At 35.5% G+C, this 14496-nt stretch overlaps 1 protein-coding gene across 1 annotated transcript; it reads right to left on the bottom strand.

Moving 5' to 3' along the window:
• Positions 1-3847: 3847 nt before the first annotated feature.
• Positions 3848-4927, bottom strand: LOC149179375 (transcription factor LRL1-like). Its single transcript, XM_089422444.1, has 5 exons — positions 4846-4927; positions 4669-4739; positions 4389-4454; positions 4235-4303; positions 3848-4147 (listed from the first exon to the last, which is right to left on the bottom strand). The coding sequence occupies exons 1-5, from the start codon at positions 4925-4927 to the stop codon at positions 3848-3850; spliced, it is 588 nt and encodes a 195-aa protein (XP_089278570.1).
• Positions 4928-14496: the final 9569 nt, after the last annotated feature.

Below are 14496 nucleotides of genomic sequence, written 5' to 3' on the forward strand. Positions count from 1 at the left end.
ACATAACATGAAGACAAAGCCGGGGAAAGTGCACTAGTCATATGGAGGCTCTGCACAAACCATACTCTGGCACATCCCTTGCTTGAGCCACGTTCTGATCGGATGGACCAAGGTCAACCAGCACCATCACCGCATCGTGAGCACTGCAAACCTGAACATTCAAATCCTGCCAAGGCGCAATTCCAATTCCAAATTGGAGGGAAGAAGAAGGAGTAGAGACTGCCCCAGAACCTTCCGGATGAGATCCTGAGTCCTCAATATGTTCCGACTCATGGAGGACCACTGAGATATGAGCCGTTATTCTAGGGTGATTCAGAGAGCTGTGAAAAGAGAAAATTGCAGAGCCAGACGAGGAAGGAAGCTAAGGGTGATATCTGGATGAACGGAGCCGCCCTCTCCCATTGTAGGTGCTGAGATAGCAGCCTGCAAACAACTCACTCGAGAGGGAAGGTGAATCAGAGGAAGAGCTGGTAGGCGCATGCCAGGGCTGGCCTCTTCGGCACCCCATTCTTTGCCAAAGACGAGGCATCTGATAGGGAGCAGCAGTGGGATGCCGGTAAGGCAGAGAAACAGCTAGGTAAACAGAGCAGCAGAGACACCAAGACCAGGAAGGGAGCTTGAAGATCCCCTTCACCGAAAAATCGAACTGAGCACTGAACAAACCTTTCCAAGCAGAGTTCGAGAGGCCTTTGAAATGACAGGGCCGACCACCCATCACCCGAAACCATAGACGATGCCTGGGACAAGATAACGAATCAACGAGACAAAGGCTACTAAACAATGGGTCAAAACCCACAACTTGAAACCAGAGACAAGGCCTGGGACCAGATAATGAAACGACGAGTCAAAGACAATGAAACAACAGCTCGAAAGCCAGGAGAGGAACGAGAGGGACAATAAGAACCATTACGCCAGAAGGGCCGAGCCAAGCACCACAGGAGCTTTCCCTCGCAAGTGCCGAGAGTCCTTTGGAATAACAAAGCTTACCTCAAACAACCTAAAATCCGGAATGAGGCCAGAGGCGAGGGAATGAACCAAGTCAAACAACATAAGTTTCTTCATCGCATACCCGAGACATTGCCTCGCCTTAACCTTATCTGGCATGCATCGAGATGCTCCATCCATTACTATAGCATTGAAGAACGCTACCTCTGATGCAAGTCGGAGCATGCAGAGGGAGGAACCATCACTGCGGACATGAAGTATGAACCAGAGCAGCTAGACTCGAAGCCGTTTAATCTTTCACTGCGCGCATGCCAAGATCTTTCCACCTTACCTATATTAAACTCTCTGTACTGGGTGGGTAGGTTTCGATCTACCTCGCCCCACCCCTGTCCCTTCAGAGTTAATGCCACCTCAAACACCCGCATCCGGGGGTAATTAATTAGTTTTTAATTAATAGTAAATTTATAATTTAAAAGAAAGTTATAAATTAGTTAGTTTATCTATTTTCTTTCAACTCATACATTTTTTTTTAAGATCATACCATGTTTATTTATTTTTTAAAATAGATTTATATTATATTTAATTTTTTAGTTTTAGTTAGTTATATTTAAATATTTTTGAAATTGTGCGACTTTTATAACATATTTTTATCTTCTATAAGTTTATTTTATTAATTATATATAGATCAAAATTTTTAACATAATGTGATTTTTATATTTCATTTTTTCCTAAAATTTAAACTTTAATACCAATTAAATGATTCCTATCTTAGGTAATATACAATCCTTTACCTTTTATGTTTTCTTTTAATATCACATTTTTTTATTCTTTTATAAATAGATCTCATGGTTCTAAATTTATTTTTAGTTCCAAATTCTTATTATTGCTCTTGTTATGTTCATGTGTATAACTTATCATTGATTCAATTTTACTATTTGTTTTGTTATGTTCAAGTGTATGACTCATCATTGATTCAATTTTACTATTTTTAGTTTAAGAAAGTGTTTTTAATTTCCTCTTTTATTAATTAGGTTTATTTTATCTATTTTTATCATACATTTAGATTTTCACTTGACTATTTCTTTTGTTGTGTTCATGTGTATGATTCCTATCTTAGGTAATATACAATCTTTTACCTTTTGTGTTAACTTTTAATATCTCATTTTTTATTCTTTTATAAATAGATCTCATGGTTCTGAATTTATTTTTAGTTCCAAACTCTTATTATTTCTCTTGTTATGTTCATGTGTATAACTTATCATTCATTCAATTTTACTATTTCTTTTGCTATGTTCATGTGTATGACTCATCATTGATTCAATTTTACTATTTTTAGTTTAAGAAAGTGTTTTTAATTTCCTCTTTTATTAATTAGATTTATTTTATCTATTTTTATCACAATTACATTCATGTGTATGACTGATCATTTATTCAATTTTACTATTTTTAGTTTTCTTTTATAACAAAATGTTCTTAATTTCCTCTTCTATTATTACCATATACATACACCTTCACACTTACATAAATAAAAAATAAAAATTAACTAAATTATAATTTCACATTACTATTATTATTAATTAATGTCACCTTCTTTACTTCTTATCTCCCCCATGGTTTACCAATCAGGATTGTAAATCAATCATCATTGTTTTACGTGTACAATATTCATTATTGTGATCTTCATAATGGCGACATGAATACACACTAGATCATTAAAAAGATCCAAAGATTGATTGATTAATTCATAGAACTATTGATCATTTGTTTTTTTTTTAAACCAAAAATATGACTTTTTATAATTATTATTTGATCATAATTCTTAATTCATTATTCTCAAATTTAACTCTAATTTTGAGTTTTATTATGTAATATTAATTTTAAAGACATAATTTAACTTACAAAATAACATTTTTCACCCAGATACAATTTCAATTTCAATGTGTTTTCTTTGTATTTTTAATGCATCAATTAATCTGACACCATAAAACCATAAAAAATAAATCTTTGCCAGATTTTGATTAAAATTAATGAGAAAAATGTCTTCTAAAATGTCATTTCAGGTATAAGATCGACTATGTCATTTTTAAATCTTCATCTCAATTTAAATTTTAAACAAGAATGTGGTTTTTTGCATTTTTAATGCATAAATTAATTTCACACCCTAAGAAAAATATCTTTGCCCAATTTTGATTAAAATTAACCAGAAAAATATCTTGGAAAATGTCATTTTAAGTATAAGTTTCACTGTAAACACTGTATTAGTAAATATGTCTTTAAACACTATTTTGCATCGTCAAACATTAATTATAATTTTTTTGCATTCAGTTACTTCTGTTGTTCACTCAAGATTGATTCAAGATTGATTCAGTTGTAGTCTTCTGTTGTTCACTCAAGATTCATTCAGTTGTAGGCAAGCACGTACACTCCAGACGTCCAAAGATTCTCTATTAGCAGGTTATTGAAAAAAACCGTTTGTTGTTCACTCAAGATTAATTCAGTTGTAGGATTCTCTATTAGGGGTTGTTTGTAGGATTCTCTAATTAGGGGGTTATTGAAAAAAACCATTAGGGGCAATTTCATATCTGACTGCCGGGATACATTCCATTTATGGAAGGGGACCTGTTAAAATGGAAACAAAACGTAAGGGAATGAAAATAGCCATTAATTCCACATTTAGTAAAATTGTTTTATTGGCCTTAGGATACCTTCCCCTATTCCTTTTCCATAATTTTGGACAAGCACGATATTATCACCGAATCTGCTCCATCTGACTTATCGGTGGGAACTAATTCTTCATCTGAGAATCTGGTTCATCTGACTTATCGGTGGGAACTAAGTGTCCCCAACAGAGAATCTGGTTCATCTGACTTATCGGTGGGAACTAATTCTTTTCCTTTCTTTATTACTTTGTTTCCCATTGAACGGAAATCGCTGCCAGATCCAACAGCTCCCATTCCAAGAACATCTGAACAGCTAGTTGTAGTTTCTGTGTTTTGTCTGTCACTAGATCTGCAGCCCTAGTTGACAGATCTGCAGCCGTAGTTGATCCGAGCACTGGGTTTCGACCTTCATTAGATATGGTGGTTACCTGTGCAACTGGAATCCAACAGAGCCCTTTACTTTCCAAGTACTCAGCAGCTCCATTCATATCCGTCGCCATGAACTTCACAATATTGTTGGCCACCAGGTTGAACCAGAGCCGCTGATGCCTTGCAAACCGAAAAAAGATAGCATCAGCCAACAAAGTAAAACAACACGTGGCTGTTCCAGTAATTTATATTACTAGTACCTCAGCGGCAACATTCGGAGTTAGACGCCCAACTGAACCAACACTGCCAAGATTACTCGCGCTCAAAAACTGCAGAACAGCTGAGCTTTGAGAACAAGCACTGACCTTATAATAGGCTGCAGAAATTCAATCTTGCAAGAGATTGGAGAACAACCTTTATTTGCATCTGCAGAAGTTTGACATACTCAATTATTTCATCCAGCATCGATGCTCTGTCCGTCTGCATATGTAACAGCAAATTTAGCAATCGTTCCATCAATGTAATATAAAGAACAAAATCAAAAGAACTTAAAACAACACAGTACCTTGGATTCAATCATGGCAGGGTATGACAATCACGGATAAATGAAGGTATGCTCTTACCATCAGGGATGTGCTATTCTATTACTCATATAAAACAGGAATACTTGAAAAAACAATCACTAAATTAATACCTCATTTAGGAATGCCTCTTTTAATGCTCCTGCAATGCTTTTAAGTTTTGTCCAATTCTCTCTCTCCGTTCCTGCCAGATAATTGGAAACCGTCTTGAGACTAAAAGATTTGAAACAGAGGAGTTTCAGAATATTTTTTCACCCGTTCAGCTACACTGTGAGGATCCGTAGCTTGACCTCGAACAGCCCTTGCCCTTACACTGATCCTTGGAGCACCATTCAAAGCTTCTCCACCACCTAACCTGTCAACATCACCCATGTCTTGCAAATGATTTCCGATATGCTGTTTCCAGCTATAGACTTACAGAAATTATGTATCACAACCTACCCGAGAGACTTACAAAGCTTCTGTATCACAAGCTATCTAGGACAGTTCTCTTCTTACAGAGCTTCTGTATTACAAGCTACCGAGATAGTTCTCTTCTTACAGAGCTTCTATATCACAAGCTACCGCAGACAGTTCTCTTATTACAGAGCTTTCTGTACCACAAGCTACTCAAGGCAATTTTCTTCTTATAACACTGGGGGTCACCATTAGCAAAGCCTCAGTTTCAAATGAAGGAAAATGTTTGTTAGAACCAAGTCAATCCTTTGTCGGGTAAAATCCAACTTTCAACTACTTATTGCAAATAGTAAACAGAAAAGTAGGTTTTCAGGCGAGGCAATTCATCTATTTTAAATTAAAATTAAAATAATTTTTATTTCGTGTAATTTTTATTCTTGTGTGTACAAAATAAAGATTTACCCTTTCGAGCATAAAAAATATTTTATTTAAATTAATAAAATAAAGATTGACCCTGTTAACCATAAAGAGAAATATTTAAAAATATATACTTTGTATATTTATGGTTAAAATAAAAATCATTATTATTTTTATGTATACAAATTAAAGATTGATTCGTCAACCATTAAAAAAAATATTTTAATTAATTAAGTCAATAGGTGTTCCGTATTATTATTTTTATGTGTACAAATTAAAGATTGATCTGTTAATCGTTAAAAAAAAATATTTTAATTAATTAGGCTAATAGGTGTACCCTTATTAGAATTGGCAAGTTAATCATTTTCTTAATTAATCTTTTTTATCGGATGGCCTGAATTGAAAGATGCCAAGTCACTAAATAAATTAATGAAATTCGCAACAATAACTTTTGTGCATGTCTAGAACACATGTTTAAGCCATACTTAAATTAGTCTTTTACAAAGCATGATTAAAAATTTACTATGCATCTTGTTGGTAATCACGTATGCAGGATTAATAAAAGTGAAAAAAATAGTGTCGAACACCTGTCTTTCACAGTGCCTTTGAAAGTGGTCTCTTTGCATTCTGAAAGGTATGAATGGTTGAAGCATAAAGACACATTTTTATCCATTAGAATGATGGTCGAAGAATTTATGCTCAATAATCATCCATAACCATGAAAATGAGGTATGTAGGGATAAATTCGAGTAATAAGGACACGTTTCATGCATTAAAATGATGGTTGAAGCATTTGTGCCTGACAATCATCAATAACCAGGGCAATGAACTATGTATGGCATTGATTGATGAAACATTTCTGTAATTCAATTAAGTACAGTCGAAATATGAAACATTCTACCTATTCGTATTCTCCTCCACCACGGGTTTTGATTTTTTAGTTACATTACAAAAGTTCGAACCTCATAGTATGGCCCATTTCACATATTATAATCAAATGCTCCCTGGATGCATCCATTTCTTTCTTAGCACTTAGGGTTGTTGGAATTGTTGAAGGATAACTGGAATGCTCGTTTCTCTTGGCTTGTATCTGGTAAAAAGGATGGCAAATCTCATTGTGTTTTTAATTGTTTTCAAGCTCTCACGACTGTCTCTGATAATTTGGTGTAGTTCATGTCTGATTGAATTATTCCTTACAATTTTTTCAGGTTTCATTATTGGAGAAATGCTTTCTCAGTGATTGTTAAACGCTCTGTGGATGCATGCATTTCTTTGTTAGCACTTAAGATTGTTGGAATTGTTGAAGGATAACTCGAATGCTGGCTTCTCTCAGCTTCTATCTCGTAAAAAGGGTGGTAAATCTGATTTCATTTTTAATTGTTTCCAAGCTCTCGCGGCTATCTCTAATAATTTGGTGTAGTTCCTGTCTGATTGAATTATTCCCTATTATTTTTTCAGGTTTCAGTATTAGAGAAACACATTTTCAATGATTACGTTTTTAATTGTTTCCATGCTTTTGCGGCTGTCTCTGATAATTTGGTGTAGTTTGTGTGATTCAATTATTCCTTACTATTTTTTTAGGTTTCAAAGGTGTTCAGAAATCGATCTTACAGGTACGTACAATTTTTCTTTCCATGATATTTTTCCACTTTAATTGAAATGAGATGACTAGCCTGTATAAAAAAAAGAAGGAAATCGATTGTGTATAAAATCTTCATGATACCATTGGCCCATAGAAAAAAGAAGGCTTGGTCTTTTTAACACTCTCCCAAAATTTATTGCTTCTCTAGCACTGATCATCTCGCAAAAGAATCGAAACTTAAAACAAATTCACAACCTTTACAAAACCTTAAATCACACATATATAAACTGCCCCTTAGAAAACCTTTAGTTACATATGTTTTTAACACATAAATCTCTTATCCGCGCATATTTCCTTATCAACCATTTACAAAGGAAAATGACCACATAAACATAGCTTTCCTCCCTTCCGTACAACCTTCTCACGTTTTCTACGGTTTAACCCCATCGCAATTAGCCATCGATCCTTACACGGTCATATGTATATATATGTATCTTCATCACCCCTTCCACTCTGATATGCGATATCGGAGGGTTAACATATGTTTTGGCATTAAAGAAATTTAACAGAAATATATGGATTACATAGGAAACCCGCTCTCACTCATATATATAGCAGATCTCAAATTTTATAGATTCACCAGTATATGACCATTAGTTCCGGGTCTCCAAGCCTTTCCACTGCGCACTCTGATCTGCACTTCCTCTGATTGTGATTTGCGATCAGATCTTGACCGTTGATCCGATCCGTGATCCGACGCTTGAGATTAAGTTGTGCGATCGGATATCGCTCAAGCTCAATGCAAATGTTCTTCCACTTACATACGCCAATCTGATATCTTTACAGAAAGAGTTAGGACTTAAAACCACTTCACAACCTTTACAAAACCTTACATCACACATATATAAGCTTCCCCTTACAAAATCTTTGGTTACATATGTTTCTAACACATGAATCTCTTATCAACGCATAATTCCTTATAAACCATTTACAAAGGAAAATGCCCAGATAAACATACATTTCCGCCATTCAGTACAGCCTTGTCATGTTTCCCAAGGTTTAACCTCATCGCAATCGGTCATCTGTCCTTCCACGGTCATACGTATATATATGTATCTTCATCGCCCCTTCCACTCTGATATGCGATATTGGAGTGTTAACATATGTTTTAGCATTAAATCACTTTGACAGAAATATATGGATTACATAGGAAACCCGCTCTGAATCATATATATAGCGGATCTTAAATTTTATAGATTTTCCACTATACGCCCATCGGTTACGGGTCTCCAAGGTTTTCCATTGGGCACTCCGATCTGCGCTTTCTCTGATTACGATTTGCAATTAGATCTTGACCGTGGATCCGATCCATGATTCGATGCTTGAGATTAAGTCGCACAATCAGATATCGTTCAAGCTCAATGCGAGAGTCCTTTCGCTTCCATACGCAGATCTAATATCTTTATGGACCCGATAGGGATATAAACCATTCCTTATGATATTTCACGTTTGGAAGTTGATTCCTATTGTGTATTTCACCATTTGTTTGTGTAATTGGGTTTTCTAGTTGCAGGAGTTAAACTGTATAATGAGCTCGCCGATGCAATATTTCGTCTTCGCAATTCGATTTGTGATCTGATGGTTCATATTAACTCACGCGGTCGCATATCCCTCAACCTTAGTGCTAGACTCCTTCCACTGCCATACACCGATCTGATATCTTTACAAACCCCATAGGGATATAAACCATTCCCTATAATATTTCAAGTTCGACACTTGGTTCTGACTGTGTTTTTCATTGTTTCTTAGTGTAATTGGGTTTTCCTCTTGGGGGAATGAAATTGCATAATTACCCCGCCGATGTGATATATTTCCCTCCCGATTCAATCTCAGATTTTGATCTTCCTAGATCTAACAATTCCTGACCATCAATCTTCGCTCCTCCGCTCATTCCTTTTACTTAGAATTTATGCTAAGTCTTCATTTTTTTCTCTTCTTTAAAGGTTTTGTTCCACTGTTATTTTGCCGCACACTCTTCCTTCTAAGCTTTGATTGGTCCTTCTAATGGATTCAACACCCCATCTCGATCCTCCTCTTTATGTATTCTCTATTTGATTGATGCACTTCACTTGCACACACACAGAGACCAATATATATATATATATATATATATATATATATATATATATATATATATATATATATATATATATATATATAGTTAGATCAACTTCCACCATTCGATGGTTACACTTATTAAATTTGGGATTATATCTCTGGACATATATATAAATCAATACATAATTACAAAGTAAGTTTAAGCAATGTAATTTCTTTGTGACACTTTATAAGTGTTTCATCATTACTTATGTTTCCTACATTTATACACAAATTCTTAGTTTTGAAATCATAAGGTTCAACAATCTCAACTATTGCTTCACATATCAACTCTCCAAACTGAACTTCATCTCCTCCTTGCACAACAACTTGTTCCTGTGTTGTCACAGTTTCAAATATCAATGTATTATCAAATTCTTTATGCTGCAACAAATCACTACTTCTCTCATTTAACAGACATTCTCCATCCTCCTTTACCTCTGAGTTTTCTATCTTCTGAAAGATATTTCTCCATACTTCTGACAACTTCAAAATATTGGTCATCCTCTGTAAAACACTCCTCTATTAGTGTTCCTTCTCCCAAGGTTAAATCAACTGCATAGGTTCATTCCTTCTTAACATCTTTCAGTAGATGTCCTTCCTTCTTAGTGACTATCTCAACAACTGCCATGGCTATTTGCACTGTGTCTATCATCATGGTGGATTCATGATCCTCTACTATGTTTTCGTGATCCTTTACTATGTAGTAAATTATGTATTTATGTTACTTCTAATTTTATCCAACATTAAATTGTTTTGTTGATATAAAATGCCTATTTTTTTCACTATTAGGTGATTTCACTATTTCATCATGGATCCAACTATTTGGAGTTCTCTTCCATTCAAATTTCTTGAACTTGTCTTGCTATGGCTCATTTTATCAGTTGTGATAAAGTTTGGCACTGTATGCAAAAAATGGAAGAATGCTTTGTAAAACCCTTCTTTCTTTTTACGTTGCAAGAATGTCTCCATGAACTAATTTGGATTTCTCATTTGTTTCCTCAATAATGAAGACAATTGTTTTGTTTCCCAATACCTTAATCATAATGGCCATACATATCAATTTCATTTGGGATTCATAGATTCGAGATACAAAGTAGAGTGTGTTGTTGGACCAATGGTGGTTTTATCCTTACCAACAAAATTCTCCCAAACACATAACTATTTTGTAGGGAATCCATTTACAAAGGCATTTAAAAACATAGGGCTAGTACAAATTGGAGACTCAGGGTTCTTTTCATTATTGGAAAATGTAAGCAGCAGAAAATATGATTGGGTTGTTCTAAAACATATCTGTGATGGAATGCAGTCTGAATTTTATGTTTGTAGTAGTCTTGACAGGGTATGGCAAAGGGCTACTATTCCATTTGGTGGCACTTCACCCCCCAAGAATGTAGTGTTTTATAAAAGTAAATTGCTTCCATTGTATCTCGAAAAGGAGTATGAAGATTATCCTCGGTACGCGTATACAATCCACTGGTTTGACGTAATAAAAAATGAGTCGGGTTTTTCATTTGTTCCAATCAGTGACATACGTTGTATGTCATTAGCAATATACTTGAATCAATTGATATGCCTTGTCAATGATGGGTCCACTTCTCTATGGTCAATTGAAGAATTAGATCATTTCCAATTTGGTCAACCATGTTTTGAACGATGAATTGACTACTTTGAAGATGATTGGGGTTTCAGATAGAAGTTGTTGGAAGAAATTTCTGCATATATAAATAGCAAATGTCCTGGCTATCTTCCGTTCCGAAGAGTACATGGTCTGGTTCTTATGTGTAACTGCAGTGAAGTTCCTTTCCTATTATATGACATGATAACTCACATCTGTTTTCCAATAGATATTCGTAATTTAACTAATGAGTAGATGTCTCGGTTTTGGTACCCAGCACAAGATGATTGCAATGATCTGATTGAGTATGGATATGTTTTTGTAATTGGTGCTCATATGGATTCTATTGATGAGATTCCACCTTTGGATATGGTGATGGATTCTTAGGATATTAGTATTCTTAGTAGTTCTTATAAATATTTCCATTTTATATACTCTTTGTGGTTGTGGAAAATATTTCCATTTTTGCCTTTATACATACTATGTGTCTTTATGGTAATACTTTAAAATTATGTTTGTATCGATATTTGTGATGTAAAATATTTAATATTTTTTGGCTAAAGTTTTCTTATTTACATGTAGATGTTTCTTGATGTTATGCCTTTTTCTTTGTTTGTATAGTTATAATTCCTATGATTTATGTTATAGATTATACTTCTAATGGTTTTTGTCATTGATTCTCAAACAATTTTATATCTTTATGTTCATTTTGATATTTATATTTATATTTTGATAGTATATGTAGTTCCAAATTTTTAGATTCTTGTGTCGCAATAGTATGGGTTCCATTTTGTTTATAATATGATACATGGAAATTTAGACTTCTTTTTTCGTTTGAGCCATTTGGAAGAATTCATTTTTTTTTTGCCATTTTGATTTTTTTTGTATTTGTTTTTAGGCACGACGAAAAAGCCTTATACATTTTCATAAGTTTATATGGTTTGAAAAAAATTAAGATATACACTTTTTATGTTCCATGTTTCTAATTGCACAAAGAATAATTATTATTCATTGTATACATGCCATATGAAGGCACAAGCATGTGCAGAAGAAAAATAACTTTGTCAAAAAAATCACGTGAGAGATCTAATGAAAGTCATCGTTTGTGGTATCAATGCTGGGCTCCAGTACTGCAGCAATGATGTTGCAACTCTTGGGACTCCCTTCTTTAATTTTATCAACCCGGTAGTTCATAACAAACTTGGAAGCGACGATGCTATATGCACAAGTACTAGCTCTTACCGCAAGCTGTCACTTGATCAGCTGGCACAAGATCGCTAGGAGCTTAAGCCAACTTCTATGAGCTCTTAGAAGAATATTTTAACTGCGATGGATGGAAGCTAACTCAAAGGAGGCTAATCTACTTGCAGAAAGAAGCTAAAAGCTTAAACAAAATGCAAACCCTAAGAAACCCTAGTTTTACCGACTAACCCTACTAGTGCAAGAAAAGAGATGAAAGTTGTTGAAATGGATTCCATTGACTCTTGGAAAGGTAAAATGCATGTGACGAAGCTACTTCTGAAGTAAAATATGAAAGAAAAACATCTTTTTGTATTTTTGAGTAATCTTGTAGAATTATTATGCATGTGCTTTAACTGTTTTTGACTGTGCAGAGGTTGATTAGAGAAAGGAAATGGAGTAGGTGCTTGCAGGAGGTTGGAAATGTGGTAAGAGGGCCTAGGGGGTCCCTAACACCATTATAGATAATTTCATAGCGATCAGATCTTGGAAAACTGCTCACGTGAACTTCTACAGGAAGTCTGCAAGGGTTCTACAGGATGTTCTACAAGAAGTTCTACAGGAACAGCCAAAAGAGGATTTTAGAGGATTGATGGAGAAAAGATGGTGGGTAAGCGGAATGAAGGGTGGATAAGGTTGTTAAAATATATGGGACTTGGTAAATTAAGCTTAGAAGAGATGAAGGTAGTTGGATTTGCTCAAGGATGGGGAAAGCAATGTTGCACAAAAATATAGAAGTTAGGAAAATTGGGAAAGTGTAGCGAATGGAGAGTAGGAACCTTGGATTAGGGGCTGGAACAGGTTGGATGATGGAGGAAGGGCAGGTAGGAATGTATTACAGGTACTCTGCACACTATTTATCCAAACTGATCAAAAAAAGACTAGAAAAACCAAAGATCTATCTACTTTGACCTAATTTGACCTAATCTGACTAGTAACAAAGCAAGATCTTAACCTAAATAGAAGAAATTATTCTATGAATGCAAGGAAAACAAATAAAAGTACATAGAGGAAGTACTGGCACTTGGGTTGGGCCCAACCCCAAGAGCTACAGCCTCCTAAGAAAGCTCAAAATTGGTGCAAAGTGAAATTTATCTCCATTACAAAGAAATAATCATGTCACAAAACTATTTACAGAAAGAGCTCGAAAATGAGCTGAAAGGCAGAGCTGCACTAAAGTGCGAAAAAAAAAATTGTTCAATACCTAAACTAAAAAGGCTTGAAGCCTTCCTACTTATACACCATGAGGAATCCCAACAACCCTCCTTAACTTTAGGGGCTTGGCTGCTCAAAACTGCAGTTAATCAGCCACTTCACAAAATCTGCTCAGCTGCCCCTTGAAATCATCTTTGGTCATCTGTTGAACTCCAAGCTGATGGTGGAGAACTCGAGGAAGGGGTCATTTAGTGCAAGAGATACCCTTCCTACAAATCCTCACACTTGTTCCTTCGTATTTGGTTGTCAACTTGGTCATAAATGCTTGACCTTAGTCCAAAAGATGACCAAAAATCTGCAATAAGCATGTATTAGACTTTATGATCAAGTGACTATTGTTGTTCATTGAATTAGCATAAATATATTCAAAAGCATGCATAAAACTATGAAGAATGGTCGACTAATGAAGAATAATAGGTAAAATGAGCCCATAAAGTTACCCATTTTTGGGGCTCATCATCACCCCCCTACTGAATGTGTTGCTCATCCTCTAAGCAACTAATCCAACTCATCATCTTTGATTTCTTTGACTGCCTCTCTGACATCGCAGGCTTCTGAGGTGATGTCCTTTTCTTGGTCATGAAACCTTGCTTTTCTCTCTACTTCCTCCCATTGCCTTTGTTCTTCTTCTTCTTTGACCCCTTCAAGTAGTCCCAAAAGCAATGGAGGACTGAACTTTAGGCCAATCCAGTTGGCCTTCAGATTTTGCACTGATTTTTTATAAAGTGGCACTCTCGCCAAAGCATCCCTCATCCTTGTTGGGGAGTGGTACTCTCTTATTTTCAGACTGTGGGACAAGGTTTTCCATCTCCTTGTACAAGCATGGATACAGTTATCACCCAATAGTCTTTCCATGTCCTCAAAGTGAGCAATGGCTTGAGCTTGCCTTTCAATGTAGTCTGGAAGAGCCTGATGGTTGTGGGAAAGGTGTTGATGGGTATATACTAAAGCTAAGGGATCTTCGTGTTCTACCCTAATCATGAGCGGCTCACTTAGCTCCCTGTCCATAACTTTCCAAATTTCTGCTGCCCTCTTTTCCTCATGGCTTAACCAAGAAGCCATGGCCATGAGTTGCACATCTCCCAATGCAGTATTAGGGTCCCATAGATTCATGTTTGGAAGCACCAAGTTGTGTAAATAGAATTCTGCTATCTTGGCCTTATCTTCAGTTGAGCTATTGTCACACAGATACATGAATTGATTGTAATTCTGAAATGGAGTAGTGCCCCTTTGGGTCAACGTGTTAATTTGAAATTGCAACCATTGGCCTTTAAGGTATAATGCATAAGATTTGGAAGGTTTCCTACATTGTAAGGC

This window comes from Pinus tabuliformis, chromosome 4_1 (genome assembly GCF_031772625.1).
Source record: "Pinus tabuliformis cultivar Carrire ecotype Pingquan chromosome 4_1, CPIR1, whole genome shotgun sequence".
Taxonomy (NCBI): domain Eukaryota; kingdom Viridiplantae; phylum Streptophyta; class Pinopsida; order Pinales; family Pinaceae; genus Pinus; species Pinus tabuliformis.